This window comes from Phycodurus eques, chromosome 16, assembly GCF_024500275.1.
Source record: "Phycodurus eques isolate BA_2022a chromosome 16, UOR_Pequ_1.1, whole genome shotgun sequence".
Classification (NCBI taxonomy): Eukaryota; Metazoa; Chordata; class Actinopteri; order Syngnathiformes; family Syngnathidae; genus Phycodurus; species Phycodurus eques.
In genome coordinates this window covers 16226894-16250294 of record NC_084540.1, presented here as the reverse complement: position 1 = coordinate 16250294, position 23401 = coordinate 16226894, and the positions used below count along the sequence as shown (strand labels likewise).

The following is a 23401-nucleotide window of genomic DNA, read 5'->3' as shown; positions in this document are numbered from 1 at the left end:
AAAAAAAACTGATAGCAGTAAATTCTCTAATACTGTGGTGTCTTGAGAGACGAGTTTAATTTTCTGCGACCGTGCTCGACACTCAAATCACTTGTATCTCAAATCATCTTTCCGAATTGAAATGAATGTAAATGCCATTAATCTGTTCTAGAACCCCCTGCCACCCCCCAAAAAAATTGTTTTTTTTAATACGGGAAATAGCACTCTATAATATTGTACTTTATAAAAAAGATACAGTAATGACACAATCAAATAGAATTTAAAAGAATAAAACCATTTTTGTAACTACCCACCTTCACCACCTGGAGGCAGTATAAGACAGCTCGACAGATATACAGTATTGTCCATGCACGTCTGTACAGTATAGATGCCTAAGCTTCTCTCAGCTCCTTGCAGAGGATAAAGAACATATGACTGTGAGTACTGTTATATTGATTGTCCAAATGTGCTGTTGCACCATTCTTGTTTAAATAGCAGTTGCTTTGAGGGTTTTATATGCATTTCCCATTATGTGTGAGCATTAGCATTAAGCTCCAGCGCAGCACTATAGAAAATGGATGGCTATACAGTAAGAGCTTAAATTATTTCTCTTTAGGAAAGTGCAACATCAACACTTTGTCTTCTTTATAGGAAATGGACGAAAGGTGCAACAGTAACAGTTTGCGTGACGGTCTGAATTATTATGCTATAAAAACACCAATGGCATATCACTAGCCATGACGTTTGTTTATTGCGTAAAAGCGTGGCTAGAGCATGAGAAAGCCTCATTTTCTGTCCTTTTGCTAATATTATCAATTTTCTATCACATCCAAATACAGTGGAACCTCGATTTAACGGACCCAGAAACAACGGACTTCGGATTTAACAGATAGAAAAGTGTCAGATTCTCATTGCAAAGGAGAATCAGTTCCCACTAGCCTTACCTGGATAAATGACGGATACATAAATAAATAAACACATACATTAATAAATACATCCATCCATAGATACATTCATACATACATACATCCAATACAAAGGACATCAAACCAGCAACTACATGAACATTTCTCTCAATGACGTGACATAAAATGCTAGACCTCACACACCCACCTGGCGGTCAAAGGTGTTTCAGAGGTGTCAGGGTGAGGGACATGGGGGCGGGGGGTGGACAGGGTGGAGTGGGGGGTTCGAGAGAAGTAATTTCCATTTGTCGAAGAGGAAAAAAATGGGAAAATGGCATGAGGCGACGCAAAAATAAAACACAGATGCGCAAATGCATTCATGCAGAAAATCCTAGCCTTTAATCCAATCCGTCACGCTTTATTAAAGCAGCGGCGCGGCGGAGGAGATGGCATCAGACGGGCGGCCATGATGGCGAGCGCTCGCCTAACACGCACGGCAAATTTAAAAGCCCAAAAAAAAAGTGCACACATCAGAGGAAAATGAGATATGGAGGAGCGTGAAAAAAATGCTAATTCCTTCTCCTCCTCCTCTCGTTTTGGTTTGGCGGTATCCCGACGACACTAAACACACACATACATACACACACATAACGCGTGTGTGTTCTCTTTACTGGGTCAAATCAGGCCTCTCTCCCATCATCATGTCATCAGCTGCTTGTCGAGGCTTCCGTCCACACGAGATATGAACAAGTGCGTCGGCCCCATTCTGTACGCCACACGGGGGTCTTATTGCAACGTTCCTGACAGCACTAATCATAAATAAATAAGTCCTCTGTGTGTCCTGCTAAAGGGCTTGACTTCATCTGCAGACATTTACAACTAGGATGGTAAGAACTGTTGGAACTGGGGGTCTCGAGGGGGCTCGACTTGGGATCCTGCTTTTGCCATGGTCAATGAGTCATGACCTACTTCTATTGGAGTCAAAGCAGGCGAATACATTTGGTCAAAAACACGTCATCTTTTTTTAACATTGCACATGTGCAACATTTACATCAAAGCACATTATCAGGGTAACTGAGGAGGAGCAGGATAATTGCATGTCTGAAAGTTGTGAGACGAGGACAAGGGTCTCCAGTTGTGCACGGAAAGTAGAGACAAAACATTTTTTCACAATGACACAGAGGGCAGAGAAGTAAATGCAGCGCTGCAGCCAAGTGGAGGCTATAGGAGTCTATTACTGCAGTGTCACAGCAATGGCATTTGTTGTCAGATGTCCACAAGCGTGACAATGAATGACCAACAGTGAGGAAACTGCAAAACACATGCCGCATTGAGCTCATCAGTAGAAACGAGCTAACAAGCGACAAAGGAGAACAAGACTCTCCGAATTTACTTCTCAGATTTGTAAACAGTATGGAAACCAATTTTATCCGAGAGGAGACTGAGGCCATCTGGAAAACTGTGTGCTACAGCGAAGTGTCAATTTGCGACTGTGGTGTATGATACTGCAGCATTCCAAACTAAGGCAATACAACAGGGTAAGATAACGTTTTGCATCATTTCTAATCACGTATCCCCAAGCGTTACAAAGAACTAAGACTAATGGTAACCTGGAAACCTGCGAAATACACGTCACTTTAAATGTATCAGTCGAAAAGGGACATGCTAGAAAATATCTGAGGAGAACGAGGGTCTCGTCCTGTAATTGCTTCTAACATTTAAAAACCATAAATTGACCAATTTTAATTAAGAGGAGACTGAGAGCAGCAAGAAAACAGAGCCCTGCAGCAAAGTGGAGACTGTGGATTAGCAATGAGACAAGATAACATTAGCTTATGTTTTGGATCATTCCAAGCCTCAAATGATCCTTCAAATGCTTGTTCACTGACAAGCAATGGTTTTAGCCAACCATAGGATATCAGTTTAACAAGTTTGGAAGCCCGGAATGATCAGGTGCTAGAAATAGTACCTGCTTTTGCCAATGGAAAAGCATTAGTACCGAGTGGAGCCTTATCAAGCCAAGTAGTGCAGTGGAAAAGGACTTCTGTAACTCCTAAAACGACACGTGACCAAAAGCTAGTGGAGATCTTCAAGGTCAGAACATCCAGTGGGAAAAAGCTGCCTTCATATTGCCTGAGAGGCGACTCTCAGGGCGAAAGAAAAAGCTTTAATAAGTGACTCAGACAATGTGACATTTTGGTCAACTCTGACCTTCTACCGCCCGCAATATAATCACTTCATTATTACATCGCAAGACTTTTTCTGCCCCCAATTCACACTTTAAGCAACTTCATTTGAAAACACAAAGCTACTCAGTAGCGACCCCTGAAATATATCAGCCGCTGCCACAAGCTTCATCAATTTGATAGTATTTTCTCTCATGACAAGACCCTTGCCTTAAAATGAAAAGCAAGTCAGCAGTTTTGCTTTGAAGCGGCCATTGTAGGTTGATTTTAGTCATTTACAGGTGTTCTTCACAAAAACTCGTCTCAGAGATTCTGTCCGACTGCTCCGAAATTAAAAAAAACATACACTAAATAGATGGATGATGTTATGTTTTGAGGGATTTGAGTTTTTGCCATTGTGTGTGGGGAAGCACAGCGGCAATGGAAACTCTAATTTTTTATTTATTTATTTATTTATTTTTAAATCAGCCAGTGAAGTCAATTTCACTTAACACCGCAACATTTGTTGAGAATGTCTATCATGAGCACTCCTGCAATTAAGTCTCAAGATCTGCCTGAAAATAAAGTCAACCATTTGATTTAAAGCAGCCATTTAGGCCATTTCCAACGGTATTGCATAGACGAACTTCTAGACATTTTGTCTGACTGCTACCAAATTTCCAAAACGTACACTAAACAGGGTTTTCATCATCAAAAGATGGCGGTGAAGTTTAACCATTTTTGGCCAATTCAAAGGGTCAAAGGGTCAGAATTAAAACAAAATCTCAAAGAGCCAAATGAGCGTCAAACGGAATCGGGGGAGACTCGATGGCTGGGCCGTGATAAATTGCAAAGGATTATAGCTCACAGCGCAGGATGTGTTTGATGATTCGCCATGCAACAAGAATGAAAAAAAAGAAAAAGCTCTGCTTCAAAGGGTCTGCGCTTATTTTATTTACTTTGTTCGTATTACCTGACGTTCACAACCAATGATGAACATTAGTGGATGTGAAAAGACAACGGACAGTTTCGCCATGCACGTGTTTTAGTGCATTTGGCTTCCGCACATGTCCAGCATCAACGCCAGAAGGAACAAGAGGGAGGTTAAAAAAAACATTAAAAAAAAAAAAAAAGAACCCAGACCTACTGTCAGCTCAGTGAGGCAGAGCGGGAGGACAACACACACCGACGTATTCAAAGACACACACATTTTAAAGAAAAAAACTTTTTTGGAGGGGCGGAATTTATGAATATATAAACATATCTGCAAGTGTGTGGGCTGACAAAAACACTTATTTACTTACTATTTCCACAGAGGACTTTAACATTCTAAAAATAGCCAAAGGAGACACACATACACATAAGCAGAGGGGCAGAGGAGCTGAGGACACAGCAGGGCGGCGTGCAGCCTGAGGGAGTCAGCAGAAGGTGAGTGGAGATAAGGCTCTGCGATTGTGACTGCGCGTCAGAGAGAATCTGCACACAGCATCGGTTCAGCACGGCTACATCGCACCACATGCACATTTACATCACCTGCAACACTACTGCCGCCGACGGTACGCCCGGACCAGACAACTCCGCGTCAATCCACTGTTTTAATGTTTAACACCATAAGACAAAATAATGCGTTTGACGGCGAGTCGGCAAACTTGGCTAACGTAGTCCGCCCACACACAAATGACGAAAATTCTAAAATATCTGTCATTTTAGAGTCGCTCATCCATCTTGTATACGTGGTTCTAATTTGCAAACAATTGGATAGAATCTCAAGGTCGAGTTTGTCTTTGAGAGTCCCCTGGAAATGACCAAATTGACCCTAAAATGGCTGCTTCAAAGCAAAATGGAAGACTTCCTGTGTATCTTCAGGCATGGGTTTATGAGACTTTTTTGTGGATTTACTCATGCTACACATGCATACCGAATTCCATGTTTCTAAGTGAAACAGGCTTCAAAGGCAAAATTTTCCAAAAGGTCTGCGGTGCACTTCTGAACCAATGGCGAGTGACCAAAATGTCACCTGCATACTCCGCCCACACGCAAAGTAGGTTTCTCACAATTTCGTGTCATCCAGCTGTCTGGTATATGTGGTTAAAATTTGGTAACCATCAGAAAAAAACTCTCAATCAAGTTTGTCTTTAAAAAGAAAAAAGGCCAAAATGAGCCTCAAATGGCCATTTCATACCAAAACGGCTGACTTCCTGTGTCTTTTCGGGCATGCCATCTTGAGAGTTTTAATGGATCTACCCATCACAAACATCCATCCATCCATTTTCTGAGCCGCTTATCCTCACTAGGTCGGGGGAGTACTGGAGCCCATCCCAGCAACCACCCTGAACTGGTTGCCAGCCAATCCCATGACAAACATGATTACCAAATTTCATGTTGCTAAGTTAAATTGTCAAAACACTTGTGGGTGCTACCAAGCCAATTTCTGTGATTCTTACCAAATTTCCACCTGCATTAAAAATGTTCACTTGGCAGGAACACAACCATTGAAGATTGGCTTCACTTTCATTAGCTTCTTACTCACCCGCTCATGTATAACGAGTGTATGTGCCTACGGCAAACATGATCCAATTTCATCTCTGTTGGGTGACCAATGCGAGTGAGCTATTCAACATTCAGCTTTAAAAATTATATTTTGCCCACCCCGCAAAAAAACATGTGCTGGATGACACCCAACCCGCCAGGACAGCCCACCTTTGCTGTTTGCCGCCTTGCCTGCATGACAGTTCTTCTTGAGCCTCTTCTGGTGCGACTTGCCATTGTAGTGAATCTGAGCCTGCGCCGCCGAGTTGAGCTGGATGTTGCAAATGTCGCACATGGTGTAGCTGCGCTGTTTGCGTTCCCTCTTGGGCCTGTGAGCGCCCCCCAAAGGCGGCCGCCTGTCCGCCACCGCCGCCTGGCCGCAGTCCCCGCCGTCCGTGGGCAAGTCGGACCGGTCCGCCTCAGAGCTCGACAGGGCTGATTGGTTGCAGGGACGCTTCATAGCTAAGCAAAAAAGGCACAAAACAGCAATTACAACACCAGATGGCTCGACTTTTTTCCCCCATTCAAAGCATGCACAGTATTGTGTGGACACGGTTTACTGTTTTCCGAAAGGCTTCCTTGCTACTGAAATGATACATATGCGTGTGACGCTATGGTTGTAATCTTACAAGTGTTGTATTTTTTTCAAGACTATATGCTGTACGTTTTCCTCATCACGTCAACTTTAAAACTATTACTATTGCCTATGTATTGTATATGTATTTTATGTGAACACAACTTTATTTCTCAAAAGAAATTTGTATCTTAAAAAACTTGAATTTTGAAATTTGCACCAACTAATAATACAATCCTTTATGTAATGTGTATTACTGTTCACCCACAAGAAGGCGCTACTTCCCGCCATTCAAAGCATGTGCCAATATTTCACGCCTTCAAATGATAATTATGTGTCGGTATTGATGAAGGATAATTGTGTGCATTTAAAAAGAAAAAAAATTGGGATGAATGTCAGAATCTTGTAAGAATAAAGTTGTATTTTTTCCATGTGGAATTTCCACTTTAACTTTGTGATAGTACCATTGTATTTCTCTAAAAAAAATGTTTTTAAATTTAAAATTAAAAGTATGACTTAAATCTTGAAAAAATGTTAACTCATCGTATCAGCATTTATGTCCCCCCCAAAAAATATAATGGGAGCTTCGCCGGGGTGGGTGTCGGGGGGAGTCGGGCCTGCCTCGCCGGCCGCCGGGCAGCGGGGCGGCGCGGGTCCGGACTGGGGCCATGATTAGGAGGGACGGCCGGGGGCATTCGTATTGCGCCGCTAGAGGTGAAATTCTTGGACCGGCGCAATACGGGCGAGAGCGACGGGCGAGAGCGAAAGCATTTGCCAAGAATGTTTTCATTAATCAAGAACGAAAGTCGGAGGTTCGAAGACGATCAGATACCGTCGTAGTTCCGACCATAAACGATGCCGACTAGCGATCCGGCGGCGTTATTCCCATGACCCGCCGGGCAGCGTCCGGGAAACCACAAGTCTTTGGGTTTCGGGGGGAGTATGGTTGCAAAGCTGAAACTTAAAGGAATTGACTGAAGGGCACCACCAGGAGTGGAGCCTGCGGCTTAATTTGACTCAACACGGGAAACCTCACCCGGCCCGGACACGGACAGGATTGACAGATTGACAGCTCTTTCTCGATTCCGTGGGTGGTGGTGCATGGCCGTTCTTAGTTGGTGGAGCGATTTGTCTAGGTTAATTCCGATAACTCTCATAAATTATGGCTTTTTCCTCAAAGCACATAAACAAAAAAAAAATGCAATCATTTTACAGTTAATTTCAGTGTGGATTAGGGCTTTCAGTTCTTTATTTCTATATCTTTATTTCTATATTTGTCCACCAGACGGCACTACTTTCCCCCATTCAAAGCATGCAGCAGAATGTCACACATTTGATTGTTTTCTGCGATAATGCCTTGCTACTGAAATGATAAATGTGTGCTGCTATTGAGCTTATGAAATTTTATTTTTTCGAGGGAAAAGTCAGAATCTTATGAGATTGAAGTTTTATTTTTTCCTCTTTAAATTTCAGCTTTACCACCGTAATATGATGACGTTATTTCTCTAAAAAAAAAAAAAATAATAAAACGTCCATTTTATCTAAAAGATTATGACCTTTTCTAGGGGTACACAAAATAATGAATTATACGGGCTTTAAAAAATTTTTCCACCAGATGGGCGTACTTTTTCCTCATTTAAAGCATGCAGCAATAATTAAAAAATGTTTTCTGTGACCCACATTGCATATCTTTCATGTCCATATTCTTTTCCACACTGCATTATAAACCTATTCAATAATAAATAGTTAAAATTACTAAAAAAATATCATTAATATAGCATATGAATATTTGAGGCTGAAGTCGATTGACTCATTTAAAATGGAAACAGACAAGGATATATCATGTTTTGACACTGAACATGATACTGAAACGCTGATATCTGAGCTGAAATAGCTCTGATACCCCAAGCTGGTGCATGCTCATCAGAAAACACACAAGCAAAACAAACATGATGGACCACATGTAGTGGCAGTGCACTTGGGATGCACCACAGGGGGGAGACAGAGAGCTTCAGTGTGATTCAGTGAGGTCTGGTCTGGTGCGACCCGATCCCTCTTTGTCCCTTGAAACAAATACAACACAATACACAAGAGTATTGGGACTAAGGGCTAAAGCTCAACCTCTGATTGATTAATTTTACCCTTTAATTAATACATTAAAGGGTAAATGCTTTTGTATTTAGACAGATAGGCCCAAAATTATTCTGAATCTGGACAAATGTGGGGCAAAATTTAAATGACATTGCGACTGGGGGAATTTAGTTTACACTGTAAGTGTTCATCATTTACAAAAATGTGTATTAGGGACACACTGAAAAGAAAAACAATGAGAAATAAAGTCGTAATCTTATGAGAAGAGTCATATTCTTTTCCAGGATAAAAGTTGTATGTTTTTCCTTTTTAATTTTCAACTTTAAAAACAGAATGTTATGAAAATTGTTCTACAAAAATAAAATTTTATTCTCATTATATTACTACTTTTTATCAAAAAAAAGTTTATTGTCATAGTTCTGACTTTTTATCTTGTAAGAATGTGATTATCTTGAATTAATATGATGCTTTATCTGTTGTCGTAATAATATGACTTTAATATTGAAGAAATATTAGTTTTATCTTAAAAGATCTCCATTTTTATCTTGAAACAATCATTTAACTTAGTTCACATAAAAGCCTGACATTTTTTTCTTTAAAAGTACTACTTTTCATAATGAAAAACAACTATCTTCATAATATTACATCTTTTTCCTAACAACAACAACAAATAAAATTACTAGTTTATTTTTTTTTTGCGAAAGAAAATCCTACTTTATTCACACTATCTCAAAAAATACAACTTTATTCTTGTAATATTACAGCTTTTCATTCTGAAAAAAAGTATTTTTTATCTTGAAAATATTTGGCCTTTTGTCTTGAAAAAATATGACTTTATTGTCATAATAGTGCATCTCTTTTCCTCCAATAATCTGAAAATTTTTTAAAATTACTGGTAAATTATTCATGATACTGTGTGTGACCTCTTACTTTTTGTATAAAAAAAAACATGACTTTATTCTCATAGTATGATGTCTTTTTCTCGAAAAACTTTTAATTTCAGTTTTGAAAAACAATAACCTATTTCTTGTAATATTCGGACATTTTATTTGGTGGGGAGAAAAAATGTAAACGTAAACCCCAGCAGGAGGTTGTCTGGCCTGAGATGAAGACTCTCCGGGTAGGAGGAAAAAAAAGATGTTTGTTTCATATGCAGCTACTGTCACTAGAAATAAATAAATGAGAAAGGTTGGCCCGGCGAAGGGGGGAAAAAAAAAGTCCCTGAAATAAAACCCGCTTCTGCATTTCTGAGTTATTTACGTAAATACCACAACCACTCACACACACTAAGACACACACACACAAACACACGCGCGCACTGAAAAAGACATCACGGCAGGCGGCGTCCATGAAAAGCTACATGTTGCCAATGTGGGAGCACTCAAGAGGCCCCATCAGATGTTTTGTGCGAAGTTGCACCCTGGCATCGTATAACAACATCTCTGTGGTGTTCAATTCCGCAAACCTACGCATACGCCGGCGGCCACTCGGCCAGATGCCCCGGAATTACAGTGGTTGTTGGAGGGAAAAGCCTTCATAGATGTAAAGAATATAATATACAGCGGAATACTGAAACCATTCTATTAACATACTGTATAAAAATCTACAATCTAGCATGCATTTTATGCCTACTAGGGGGCTATCATTTCATTTGATAGCTACTCTATATAAATATACTGTAAGGATAATTGTGTTCATCTGAAAATAATAACACAGAGAGGAGGTGTCCAAGTTTGTGCTGATTCAAACTTTGATCGGATTTTGAAAAATGTTTCCAATCTCCCATCATAAAACCTAACAGTACCTTAACAGTCATAAAAGTGTAAAAAAAAAAAAGATTAGAAATGATAAAAGACGAAAAGACATGATGAAAAAATACGACTTTTTAATCAATTTTTTTATTATTGTTGAAAAAACTGACTTTTTATCTAAGAAAAATATGACTTAATTCTCAAGTACTACATTTCTTTATTAAAGAAAATACAAATGTGTTCTTTTAATATTTTTTTTTATAAAAATGACTTTATTCTCATATTAGCCAACAACATTTTTCGTGAACATTTATTTTACATTTTTTGAATATAAAATAAAATATTTGTTTATTCTCATAATTCTGATTTTTTTTCTCTGGAATAAATGTTTTAAAATGGTAAAATAATATATATATATTTTTTTTTATTTATTCTTGTAATATTTCAACTTTTTATATCTAAAAACATATTACTTTATTCTCATATTATACTTTTTATCTATTGTAATTAAAATATGACTTTATCTTTATCTAAAAAAACTACCATTTTATTCATATATTTCAAGTTATTTGAAAAAACAATTTTGTTCTCATATTTCAACCTCTTATTTAAAACAAAATACGACTTTTTTCCTCATAATATTAAAAAAATACTTTTTATACTGAAATATATAACTTTTTAGCTTAAAAAATACACCTTTATTCTCATAATATAAGTTTTTAATCTACAAAATAGGACTTTTGTCTCATAACTTTTTATCTAATTAAAATATGACCTTATCTTAAAAAACTAGCACTTTATTCACATAATATTACAACTTATTTTTAAAAATATAATTTTGTTGTCATAATATTTAAACTTCTTATTAAAAACAAAATATGACTTTTTTTCTCATAATATTACAAAAATGCTGAAAAATCCAACTTTTAGCTTGAAAAAATACTAAGCGTAAAGACTCTTAAGAATTTATCCCGACAAAATGCTACTTTTATCTATTTTGAAAAACACGTTTTTAATCTCGGCGGCACGGTGAGCAACTGGTTAGAGTGTCTGCGTCACAGTTCTGAGGACCGGGGTTCAATCCCCGAGCCCGCCTGTGTGGAGTTTGCATGTTCTCCCCGTGCCTGCATGAGTTTTCTCCGGGCACTCCGGTTTCCTCCCACATCCCAAAAATATGGATGATAGGTTAATTGAGCACTCTAAATTGCCTGTAGGTGTGACTGTGAGTGTGAATGGTTGTTTGTTTATATGTGGCCTGTGATTAGCTGGTAACCAGTTCAGGGTGTACCCCGCCTCCTGCCCGATGATAGCTGGGATAGCCTCCGGCACTCCCGCAACCCTTGTGAGGATAAGTGGCTCAGAAAATGGATGGATGGATAGATGTTTTATTCTACAAAAAAAATAGACCTTGATGCTTGAAAAGTACAACTTCATTCTTATATGGCAGCGTAATTGTTTTCCTTTTCAGTGTGACCCTTACACTCCTTTGTGATAATAATGTACATAAGTATTTGTCATTATTCTTGTGGTCTTTTTACCCTCTCTCTAAATCCTTTGACGCTCGCCTGCAGGATGGCCAACATGGCAGCCGTCAATGACTCAGCAAAGCCGAGCAATAAAAAAAAAACATTTACGATACAGCGTCTGCGGCGACCACATCCGAAAATACACCCGAATTTACACCCAACCCTCGCCGGCTCCGAGCAGCTGTAACCACAAGCCCACCTTGAACAGCACCCCCGCCCATCTACTGCGCCCACACTTGGCACAGCGGACAAAGGGTCCCCCCGAAATCACTCCAATCTGAACACATGATCAACGACTTTTTAATTGGATGAGATCAACTCCCAGAATGTTCTTGACTCCTGCTTCCTTGTGTCCCTCGAAGTCCCATTTTACCATGCTTAACTGCCATCCAAGTGTAAAAACAAGTTAAGCAATAGCAAAACATAAAAACAATAAAAGAGCATGACTCATTTAACATTCTTGATCTGCCAGAATGTTCTGTACTCCTATTTCTATGCCTATGTCCTTCAAAATCACATCTTAACGTGATTTACTGCCATACAAGTGTATGACAACAATATAAATACTATATATAAAATGATAATACAATATACTGTATAATATACAGTCAAATCCTTAAATATTGGGACGTGGGCACAATTCCCATCTTTTGGGCTCTTATCACCACCACCATAGATTTGAAATTAAATGAACAAGATGTGCTTTAACTGCAGACTTTCAGCTGTAATTTGAATATGAAACCGCATCGCGCAGTGGGTGGCGGGCCTTACTCATCAACAAAAAAATGTAAATCTACTTGAAAACCTAACACAGGCTTTCGTAAACACCAAAGACAATTAAGTCTTCAACAAGCCGAACGTAAGCATTTTGGTGTCAAATTAGTTCAGTTCCTTATAATTGTACGTAACTAGTCTTGTAAACATCAAAGACAACTTAAAGTCTTCAACAAAGCTAACATATGTGTTCTTTTAAACATCAATGACCATTTTCAATTGTCTCCAACAATCCTAAAGTAAGCATTTTGTAAATAGGGAAAGAATAAGTCTTTACTGTACCGAACGCGTGTTTTCGTAAACATCAAAGTCAATTTAGAGTCATCAAAGCAACTGTACTCTTGTCGTTCTTGTTCTTCTTCAATTAGACACTTGTTGGTCTTGTTGGTCAACCAAGAAGAGTCCAATTTCCTCGGTTCAACTTGTGTGGATTGCCATGACCCGGATCACTGGGAATCTAACGTAAACATGGAAAACTAATTTAGAGTAGTCACTGTCATACATACAGTTAATATTGAGTTTAGTTTGATCCTGGAGAGGATTTTCTACAGCACAGGGGTCAAAGTCAAGGCCTGTGGGCCAGATCTGGCCCGGCACATCATTTTATGTGGCCCGCGAAAGCAAGTCATGCGTGTCAACTTCCATGATTCTTGCTAAAATCTATACCAAAATTTTAAACTGTCACACGGAATTAGTAATAACTTGGTGATATTGCAAGCATTATTTTGTTACCAAACCCCTTTTCACAGTAACTTCAATAACAGTTGAACAAACTTTCATCCTTGACTTCTGATTTCAAAACTAGTTCTCCATCAGTTTGTTGTGTATATGTAAAAATATGATGAGGCCTCTAAACATTTATATGGTTGCACAGTTAAAACGACCCTCTGAGGGAAACCATAACTGCTATGTGGCCCGTGACAAAAATGAGTTTGACACCCCTGATCTACAGAGCTATTATTTGAAAAAAACATACTTGAGTTTACTTTTTCTTCTTAAAGCCTAATTTGGGCGGCACGGTGGCCGACTGGTTAGCGCGTCAGCCTCACAGTTCTGAGGACCCGGGTTCAATCCCCGGCCCCGCCTGTGTGGAGTTTGCATGTTCTCCACGTGCCTGCGTGGGTTTTCTCCGGGTACTCGGGTTTCCTCCCACATCCCAAAAACATGCATCAATTGGAGACTCTAAATTGCCCGGAGGCATGACTGTGAGTGAGAATGGGCATGTGCCCTGCGATTGGCTGGCAACCAGTTCAGGGTGTAACCCGCCTCCTGCCCGATGACAGCTGGGATAGGCTCCAGCACGCCCGCGACCCTAGTGAGGAGAAGCGGCTCAGAAAATGGATGGATAGATGGAAGTCTAATTTGAAGATTTCACAAAATGCAACACAATGGTCCTAAATGAGTGAAAAGTGCTGAGTGTGAGTTATCGAAATGTTTTCTTGTTAAACATTGGTTGGCCTCAATGTCGAAATGTGCAATTGACTGATAGTTGAAAACTACTGAATTGAGAGCGGCGGCACGGTGTTCAACTGGTTCGAGCGTCTGCCTCACAGTTCTGAGGACCGGGGTTCAATCCCCGTGTTCTCCCTGTGCCTGCGTGGGTTTTCTCCGGGGACTCCAGTTTCCTCCCACATCCCAAAAACATGCATGGTAGGTTAATTGACAACTCTAAATTGCCCGTAGGTGTGAATGTGAGTGCAAATGACCCTAGTGAGGAGAAGCGGCTCAGAAAATAGATGGATGGATGAATTAAGAGCGAATATTATGACCCCACCCTCCAGCGTGCCTTGTAAAGTGACCTCACTTTCATAACTGGCATACCGGCGCGCCCATCCTTTTCCAGTTCACCACTTATTCATTTTTGCAAAAAAAAAAAAATGAAGCCATCCAGTTCTCTCATTTGTCAAACATTCTTGCCTTTAGCTAAAGTTAGCAGGAAAACAGAGCATGTTCACATGGAACCACAAAGTCTTACTGGGGAACTGCCCATGAGGAGTAACCACAGATATACAGGGAGGGGTTCCGTCCAAGACTGGATATATTTAGACTGGGGCAAACCCCCAAGATGGCCACGCATTGAAGTTTATTTTCTATTCTTTGGGCCCATTCTTAGGTTGATTGTGCAAGCACCTGGCACAACCGATCTTGTCCAAACAACTCTTGTGACTAAGAGATGCTTAACATCCAATTATTATTCATCCCTGGCAAAGAGCTAGCCGAAATGCCGGCGGTTTTCAAAGTCACGCCAGTGTTTTTTTTTGGCGTACGCTTGAAGTATTCCCTTCCAGACGCGGCGTGAAGGACATCTGCCACCGGTGGCGTCAACACGGAGAAGCCTGAGGTGCAGTCGCGGTAATGCGGAGTGACAAGCGCGAGCCTACCATTAACTCTTATTTTACAGCCTCTTTCTCTAAACATACTCAAAGCCATTTAGCCTTTCCGCAGTGAACTGACAACATGATGTTTTGAGATGGTTGCAGGTCAATAACTCAAACACGCCTGAGTGAATCAGAGACATCAGAGTGTTTGTTGTCGGCATTCTCGCACATCAAGAAGTCTAAAGAGACATGTTAACATGGCATGGACAGTTCGCTTGAGACTGGACGTCCACATTTTTTCTTCCTGAGAGGCACAATTTGTATACGCGTCATGGCAGCAACTCTAAGACTATGGTCATACTGCAGTTCAATTCCGATTTTTTTGCCTAAAAGTGACGTCTGATTTTTTTTTTTTTTTTTAGGTCAATGTGAACAGTATAATTATTTTTTCAAATCCGAATTACGCCTCTTTCTTATGCGGATATAAAACGGATATGTATCTGATCCGACTGCAGTATGGACCATCAGGTCGCGCTCATCCGACCTATACGTCAAAATGCGACGTCTCAACTGTTTGACAAAACAGACAAGCGCAAAAAGCAATAGCAGACAAAGGATCAGAAGACAGTCAGTGGCATAAAGAAGATGCTTTAGAACTGATCAAATTGTCTCTAAAGTTTACAAAAAGGCACGTTAAAGACACAAAATGGTATTCAATGTTTAGGAAAAATACGTTAGGTTTATTAAAGGTCCGTCCATCCATTCTCTCTCCCACTTATCCTCACTGGGGTCGCGGTTGTGCTGGAGCATATCCCAAACTTTACAAAAAGTTATATTTGTTAATTGAAAACTCTGTCGTGGCGAAATTACTGAGCAATCATTACGCTCATCTGAAATGAGCATGAGAAATGCAGTGAAACAGTGGGCACGTCCAATACCCGGGGAGCTTCTTTTTAGAGGTAGGTGCCTTGCTCAAGTCTTAAAAATCTAACTTGGGACCCTTAGGTTACCAACCACACATTCAACCACTTTAGCACAGCTGCTCTGTGCGTGCTGACACAGTAAAATTCCATTTTATTGGCAGCGAGGAGTCTCAATGGCACGACTGTCCCAAAAAAAGTTGATATAGAGGGATGCCTAAACGCTGGTTCAGCATTCAGTACAGGTGTAATTCCACTATGGGGGTGTGGGGGGTTGGTTGGGGGGGAGATAGCCACAGTATTATTATTCCGGGATTAGCAGTAGTGTCCGTATTGGCATGCGAGCTGCCCTTTGCTATAATCTGTCAGCGCATCCGTCATTCCCAGTGCCAACACTTGTTTTTCATGTTGCCAAGATACTCCACAAACTACAGCCAATAAAATAATTAGCACAGGGAGGCACCGCTGAAGATTCTCTCTTATATTAAGACATACTGTACATTAGGTTTGTCCAAGACTACAATTGTCTGCGATCACAGTGGCTACAAAAAAAAGTGTTATCTTAATTGAAGATTCCATATTGTTTTTGTTTTACCAAGACAAGTACACACACACACATATATATATATATATATATATATATATATATACACACACACACACACACACACACACACACATATATTATCAGCAGTTAGCAGAATGACGCAGACAGGGAAGGAGGAACAAAAAAACTTTAAAAAATAAAATATTGCTGATCTTTCTGACATATTTTCAGCATAAATATGAGAAAACTATTCAAATCAGGTTGAGGCTCGTGTGTGAGCTTCCCTCAATGCCATTGACTTTGCAATCTGAGCAGACCTGCACTCTGCTGAGCCTGAAGGAGGAGGCGGAGGATGGAAATGAATAAGTCCAAAAATAAATTACAACACTTTTTTATGGTAAAATTTGATGAATAGTCATAAATCACACATGCATGATGTCATAACTCCGCTTGCAGATGTGCGCTATCTGGGTCACGAGCAGCATCTCGCGAGTAACCGTGGGTCGCTCAGTGATGGATGGACTGCAGTTACACACACACACACGAACACACACACACACACGCTTGTGCGCTCACACACCTGACGCCCTGTTTGAAACCTGTTAGAAAAACATCACAACCCGCACTCGCTTTCACATGCACAGACACAACACTGATACAAGTGTGACTTGGACTTCCACGTGTTTGTGCGTGTGTGAGTGTGCCTGTCCGCGTGTGTGCGTGTGTCACACTGCTTGCCACAAACGCTTGCCCAGCTTCCCATTTTCTGTCAGCACCCCGAAGAGATGGAGAATAAACCTATTAGCAGAGTTAAACTAGGCTAATTATGTAGTACACTATTAACACACACAAGGGTAAGAGAGCATGCAACGTGTGCTGTGTGTGTATGTGTGTGAGTGTGCGTGTGTATGCACATGCATGTGTGTGGATTTTGCACATTGTGTTTTGTTTCCTTTACAACCACCAAAATGAAGTTGTAACTGAATTCTCATTTATTTCTCATCAGTTTCCTCTCTTTATGTCATTATAATATAGCTAGAGCGACCATGGCAATCTGCTTTTTCCTTGACAATTGCGCCTTATTGCATGTGGTTCAATAAAAAAAAAAATACAGTACAGTATTCAAAACTTTTTCCCGGCAAGAACACCTGGGGTCACAGCTTTTCCGTTGCAGCGAGTCAGTATGTGTCCAAATGTGAATCGCCAGGTGAAGGGTGGGAGTTGCTGACTGATTTATTCAAATTACAGTGAGCGACTCAAAGAGAAAAAGACAAGTGAAATCGGAATTAGACTAATCGGAAAAACTTTTGTTATTCAAAACTTTATTCTTGTTATCCATCCATTCATTTTCTATATTGCTCATTAGGGTCGTATTTTTTGCCATATATAGTTTTTTTAATTGGGGGTTGTTTCAGTCATGACTGCATGTTAGAGGGTTGGCCACAAGTCTATCTTGAGCTTAGTGTCTTCGAACTGGCAGTCAAGCAGATGAACACTTCAGTGGGTCAGTGTGTTACACAATGAGCGCCTTGTTGTTGTGGCCAACTCCTAAAATAGTGTCACGGATACTCTAAGTGGACAGCGGTGACAAACGAGAGTGTCACCGGGCGTCATATCGGGACTATACTTAGACGCACTGCGATGTACAGCGTGTATCAGGTGTCATTCCTAAAGGTGGATGCTTGAAGATGACAATCATGGATTTGACAATTGGAATTTGGAATAAAGGAATGATAGCAACAGTTCCATTTACACAATTGGTTACCCATGCGGTACTTATAAGAAAGTAAATTGCTGATGTTGTGATTTCGATCCTTTATTGGAACAACTTTATCTTGTCAAATTTGCATGGGACAAAATATAAAACAAACACCTGTGGCTTCCAAACATAAGTGAAATAATTGCCTATTATGAATCATTTATTCCCGATAAGTCATTATGATCAGGGCAGTTCAGAGTCATCGCTAAAACAGTGATGACGAATGGGATGGCAAAGAAAATGGCAGCCGAAAAGGACAGCAAATTGCGTACAAAGATGTAACGTGTTTTCACCCTCCAACACAATACAATACAAAAACCTTCAGCCAGCAACCGCTATTATCATCCCATTATCCATCATCTCACTCAATAATCATCCCGGGTAGGGGAACGGCCATTACGACCTATTTTATACAACACTTGATAACAACGGCAGAGGTAGGCTTCATTCTGTTTCCCGCATGTCAAAGGGAGTGTCATCTACATTCAGGAGTGACTCTGACCGATCTGTGACAGGGAGATGCTACGGGAGAAAAAAAACAGATGGAAATGATTCTTTTGATGCATGTTCTGGTTGGCTGGCACAGAAAAGATGAAAGCCATCTACAACTGCCCAAACAGTAAAGATGCATAATATGCTCCAGTGGCGCAATTGGTTAGCGCGTGGTACTTATAAGACAGTAACCAGCAGAGTGATGCCGAGGTTGTGAGTTCAAACCTCACCTGGAGTAATTTTGCTTTCAGCTGTTAGCCATTACTTTTCAAATGAGAAGAAATTAACTTTGATAATTAGTCTCTTTATTCATGCTTAAATGAGAAACAAGACTCCAGTCACTAGTTGGTAACAGTGCTCAAAATAATCAACATTCCTGAATTTATAGAGCTGACAGTGATGGAGGAGGAGAGATGGAAATGTTTTCTGACAGGAGTGAAAAGAAAAAGACGTTTGTGGCAAGAAATACCGTAATTTCTTGTGTATAACACGCATTTTTTCCCCCATAAATTGTCAAAAGTCAATAGTGCGCATTATACATAGGTATAGGAGAAAATGAAATTAAAAAACTTTCACATTTTATAAATGCATGCCGCCATCTAGAGGTTATGAAAAAGCTGTACACTTTAATTCTAATATGCCGCCACCTTGAGGCTATAAAAAAGATGTAGCCTACACTTTCATTCCAATATGACAGGGGAACGTACGCATGACTGCATATACTGTATGTACAGTTGTGCTCATAAGTTTACATACCCTGGCAGAATTTGTGAAATATTGTTTTTCTTTAAATATGACTGAACAACAACCATCATTCATTTCTTTATGGTTATGTTTTGTTTAATGATAATGCTTTTCTGAAATGCTTGACAGTTTAATTTGAATCCCATTAAAATAAAATTAAATGTGTTTCGCCTAGCCCTTCATGTTTTCTTTAAAGAATTGTACCCATCTTACAAATTCTTCCTGGGTAATCAAACATATGACAACAACTGTGGGTTTTTTCATTTACTAAATAAAAGTAAGGCTGTGGATTTCAAAATAAGAGCAAGTAAATAAAAAAAGTATTACATGTTCAAATAAAGTGCTTGACTTCAGAAAAATTCTTTGAAAAAATACTTTATATTTTGATCATATGGGTAGAAGCAAAATCATGCATTGTAAAAATCCATTATACATAGGTAGAAGGGTTTTCCAGAATTTTTAGGTCAACTTTGGGGGTGCGCATTATACATGGGTGCGCATTATACACGAAAAATTACGGTACTAGTGACGGTAACCGGCATAAACCCATTAAAACCAGGAAATACGACGAAGCCTAGATAGCCCTTGGGTTTACCATGAATATGGTAGGAAATGAGGAAAGACCTATGTGTGCTTAAACCTAAAAACTCTAGTAGCGGACAGCATAAGACCAAACAAATTAAGATGGCACCTGGAGAACTCACACCCCAGTTATGTCACTCAGCTTTTGGACTTTTTTCATCTTAAACTTGAGTATCGCCAACTACCCTATCATTTTGTTAGTGTGGCATCATTAAATGAAAAAAGACTTGTTATCCTCATACAGTTCCCCAGCACATCGCAAGGAGCAAAAAAACCCTCACATCATAGCAGAGGCGCTAATAATCCCGGCAGCTTTGGACATGGTCGCAATCATGCTAAGGAGACTCTACTCTTTCTTTTGGTAGGGTCAGTGCTGCATGATGTCACAGAACAATATTCTGGGGGTCTTGAAAGATCAGTCAAAATGCTCTAAAAGGGCTGGCTGGCAGTGGATGAGTGAATCAGTCTTTGTGGCTCACTATAACTTGAACTGCTGTTAGTCTACAGCTACATACTTCATCAATAAACTATGTCTGGTACACAATCAATACATAACCATCCATCCATTTTCTGAGCCGCTTATCCTCACTAGGGTCGCGAGAGTGCTAGAGCCTATCCCAGCTATCAACAGGGCAGGAGGCGGGGTATACCCTGAACTGGTTGCCAGCCAATCGCAGGGCACATTTAAACAAACAACCATTCACCCTCACATTCACACCTATGGGCAATTTAGAGTCTTCAATAAACCTACCACGCGTGTTTATGGGATGTGGGAGGAAACCGGAGTGCCCGGAGAAAACCCACGCAGGCACGTGGAGAACATGCAAACTCCACACAGGCCACACAGGTTGGGCCGGGGATTGAAACCTGGTCCTCAGAACTGTGAGGCAGACAATCTAACCAGTCGGCCACCGTGCCGCCAATACATAACCATATAGTGTTAAATGTGTAAATTCATGACAGAATGAGCAACCTCAAACCTGATGGACCTTGATTCAAACTTAATTCAATTGCCCTGTGTTTGGTTCAGAATTCATTTAGCATCAGTTAACGTGTTTACAATATAATGTTACTTCCACCAGCTAGCAGGTGGTCAATGAGTACCTGGGGGCACACTGTAAAAAAAAAAACATTGGTTAACCGACCTTGAAATGTATTGCGAGTAAATCTGTGTGCTGTCAATCAATTAAAAAAAAGATGAGGATGAAGAGTCTATCAACAAACACAGATATATTGCAAGGGTTATACACATTTATCTGGTCAATGACTTTCTCCGAGCGAAGGGCGGTGGATTAGTGGGAAGTACGGGCTTAGCGTGTAATTCAAAGCATTTTCCATGAGTGATTAACATGCCAGTCAACGGAGGGGGATGGGCACGGACCCCTGGTGCATGTCATCGCTTTGGCATGACAGATCATTCAATACCCAGAAAGTCTGCAAAGAATGGTCCCTTATTCTTGGGAAGTTTGTGTCTTCTACTATTTTTTGACACACCGGCACACTACATTGTGGACACACACACACGCAGGAGATTAAATAAGACCGCTACGATTTTCGTCATTATTACCATCTGACAATGTGGCAGAATCAGATCAAATCAACAAACAGAAGACATTCCTCGATGAGTGGCACTGTATTTTTAGGACGCTATTATACGAAATGACTCTCTATCTATACATAATGGAGCAGCCCTGTGCGCTAAGCTAGTGTTTCATCTTCACAGCGGAGGCTTAGGGCTGCAGTTTAAAGGGGGTTAAAAGACCTCAGACCGCTAACAGGCGTTCACACAAACTGAGATTGAGACAATAATAAAGGTCAGAAGACAAATAAGCCGCAATAAGGCTGGGATTTGGAGGGTATGCGATGTATGCAGCCTTGACCACGCCTGTAATTAAAAATACTCATACCTCAAATCATCTTTCCCCGCTGAAATGAATGGAAATGCTATCAATCTATTCCTTCATTCCCCCCCAAAAATTGTTTTAAATATTTTTTAATGAGAAAAACAGCACTCTATAATATGACTACTTTATTTTTAAAAAACATACCGTAATGACATAATTAAATAGAAGTAAACAGTTTTTGTCAGACTTTATTCACAATACACTTTGTGCTGTTCATTGTGGTTGCCCGCATTGGACACCTCGGGGCAGTAGAAGACTGACATACGGATATACTGTACCTCTCTCTGCTTCTCCGTACAGCTGTAACATTAGTCCTTCTTGGCAGAGGATGAAGACTATATGCCTGTAAGTATTGTTATATTGTCTGTCTACATGTGTTGCAGCACCGTTTGTGTTCAGAGATCCATTACTTAAAGGGTAACAACACCGCCACATAAATGCTAATTGTTAGTCCATGTGCCGATTGAGTTTCCCATTTGTATGTAAGCATCAAGGTAGGAGAGACTATGTGGTTGTTTTAAATACACGTGTAATTCTATTTATGTTTAGTTTGAGTTTAAACTTCGGCTGAGTGGCACTAAACAGCTTGAACCCTCTTTTTTGAAGACTATTTACTAAGTATATCTGGCAAACTGGCGCTTGTTGTAAAGTGAGTTGAGTCACCTGCCGCCATACAGCATTCGTATCTCAAGTTTGTGCTCACAAGTCAAAGCACAGAAATCGCCCCATAGACGGCTCATATCTCGGAAAAACTCGTAAATCGGGTCACCTTAATCTCAAGGCACCACAGTATTTGACATCCACACACACTAATAAGGAGTCGCATACATATTATGACAAAATGGAGGCGTCAACCCCACATTGTAGCAACCAAGGAAATGCTAGCCTGCTTATTCGCTTGAACATTTTGCATCAGTGTCACAACTGAGTATAATGTAGTAGATTAAGTTTCATTTTGTATAACAACTTTCACCTCACACAAACCCTCTCAAAAACATTAGCTCAACTTCAAATGCAATCAGCGAGGGAAAAAACAAAAACTGTGTGCACAGACGTCCTCATTTAGCTTCATTACCCTCCTTTTAATGCCATCACACAGACCCACGCACATATGATAATAGTCATTAACATCAAGTAAAAAAAAAATTTTTTTTTTTAAAAAGAGAGAGAAATTAGCATTAGATAAGGTCAATATACGAGAGTGGACATGAGGGACAGTATCCACCCCTCCCATTTGCTCTTGTTTTTTTTTTAGCTTCATCCATGCGTGCCAGGCCGATCTGCTGTAATTTAAAGGTTGACTTGTTTAATAAGCTGCCACATTTGCACGAATTTGACAAAGACACGCTCATGAAAAATAAATGTTAAGCTGACATTCACAGCTCCAGTGGCGCAATTGGTTAGCGCGCAGTACTTATATGACAGTAACTGCAGAGTGATGCTGAGGTTGTGAGTTCGAGCCTCACCTGGAGCAGCTCATCTTTAATTCAATTGAGCTATAGATTAGCCAACGGTTCATAACCTATCATGGTTTAGGAGACTGTCTGTAGTACAGCGACCCTTGATATATTTGTTCAAAGCTGACATGCGCTGCTAACATGAACAGCATGGCTTCGAACAGAGAGGAGCTAGTTTACAAAAGCACAGTCAATGTTACTAACTTTACAAGCTTTCCGAAACCTGTCGTGACTATTTTTCAAAAACGCGACCAGCGGGTTTTATACTCTCTAAGTAACTGACCACACAAGCGCAACCATTTCCACATTGTTTTCCCAGTGACAAGAAAGGAGCCCGGGAAGGCAGTCACGGAGTTAATGTTGCTAAACACTGCTAAGGACATG

General features: G+C 40.2%; 1 protein-coding gene, 1 long non-coding RNA gene and 2 other non-coding genes across 6 annotated transcripts in view; 3 read left to right on the top strand and 1 right to left on the bottom strand.

Moving 5' to 3' along the window:
• Positions 1-23401, top strand: part of LOC133415489 (uncharacterized) — a 71359-nt gene that overhangs the window by 16684 nt on the left and 31274 nt on the right. The gene's annotated exons all lie outside the window — the stretch shown is intronic.
• The window catches only part of znf385c (zinc finger protein 385C), a 113327-nt gene that overhangs the window by 73471 nt on the left and 16455 nt on the right, over positions 1-23401 (bottom strand). For all 3 annotated transcript variants that reach the window (XM_061701603.1, XM_061701600.1, XM_061701601.1), the window contains exon 2: positions 5750-6040. In XM_061701603.1, coding sequence (XP_061557587.1) covers positions 5750-6038 — 289 coding nt within the window. In that variant the 5' untranslated portion in view covers positions 6039-6040. The remainder of the gene's footprint in view (positions 1-5749; positions 6041-23401) is intronic.
• Positions 18475-18568, top strand: trnai-uau (transfer RNA isoleucine (anticodon UAU)). The gene is made up of 2 exons: positions 18475-18512; positions 18533-18568. It is a non-coding gene; the product is annotated as a tRNA-Ile (tRNA).
• trnai-uau (transfer RNA isoleucine (anticodon UAU)) lies at positions 22942-23034 on the top strand. The gene is given in 2 exon segments: positions 22942-22979; positions 22999-23034. It is a non-coding gene; the product is annotated as a tRNA-Ile (tRNA).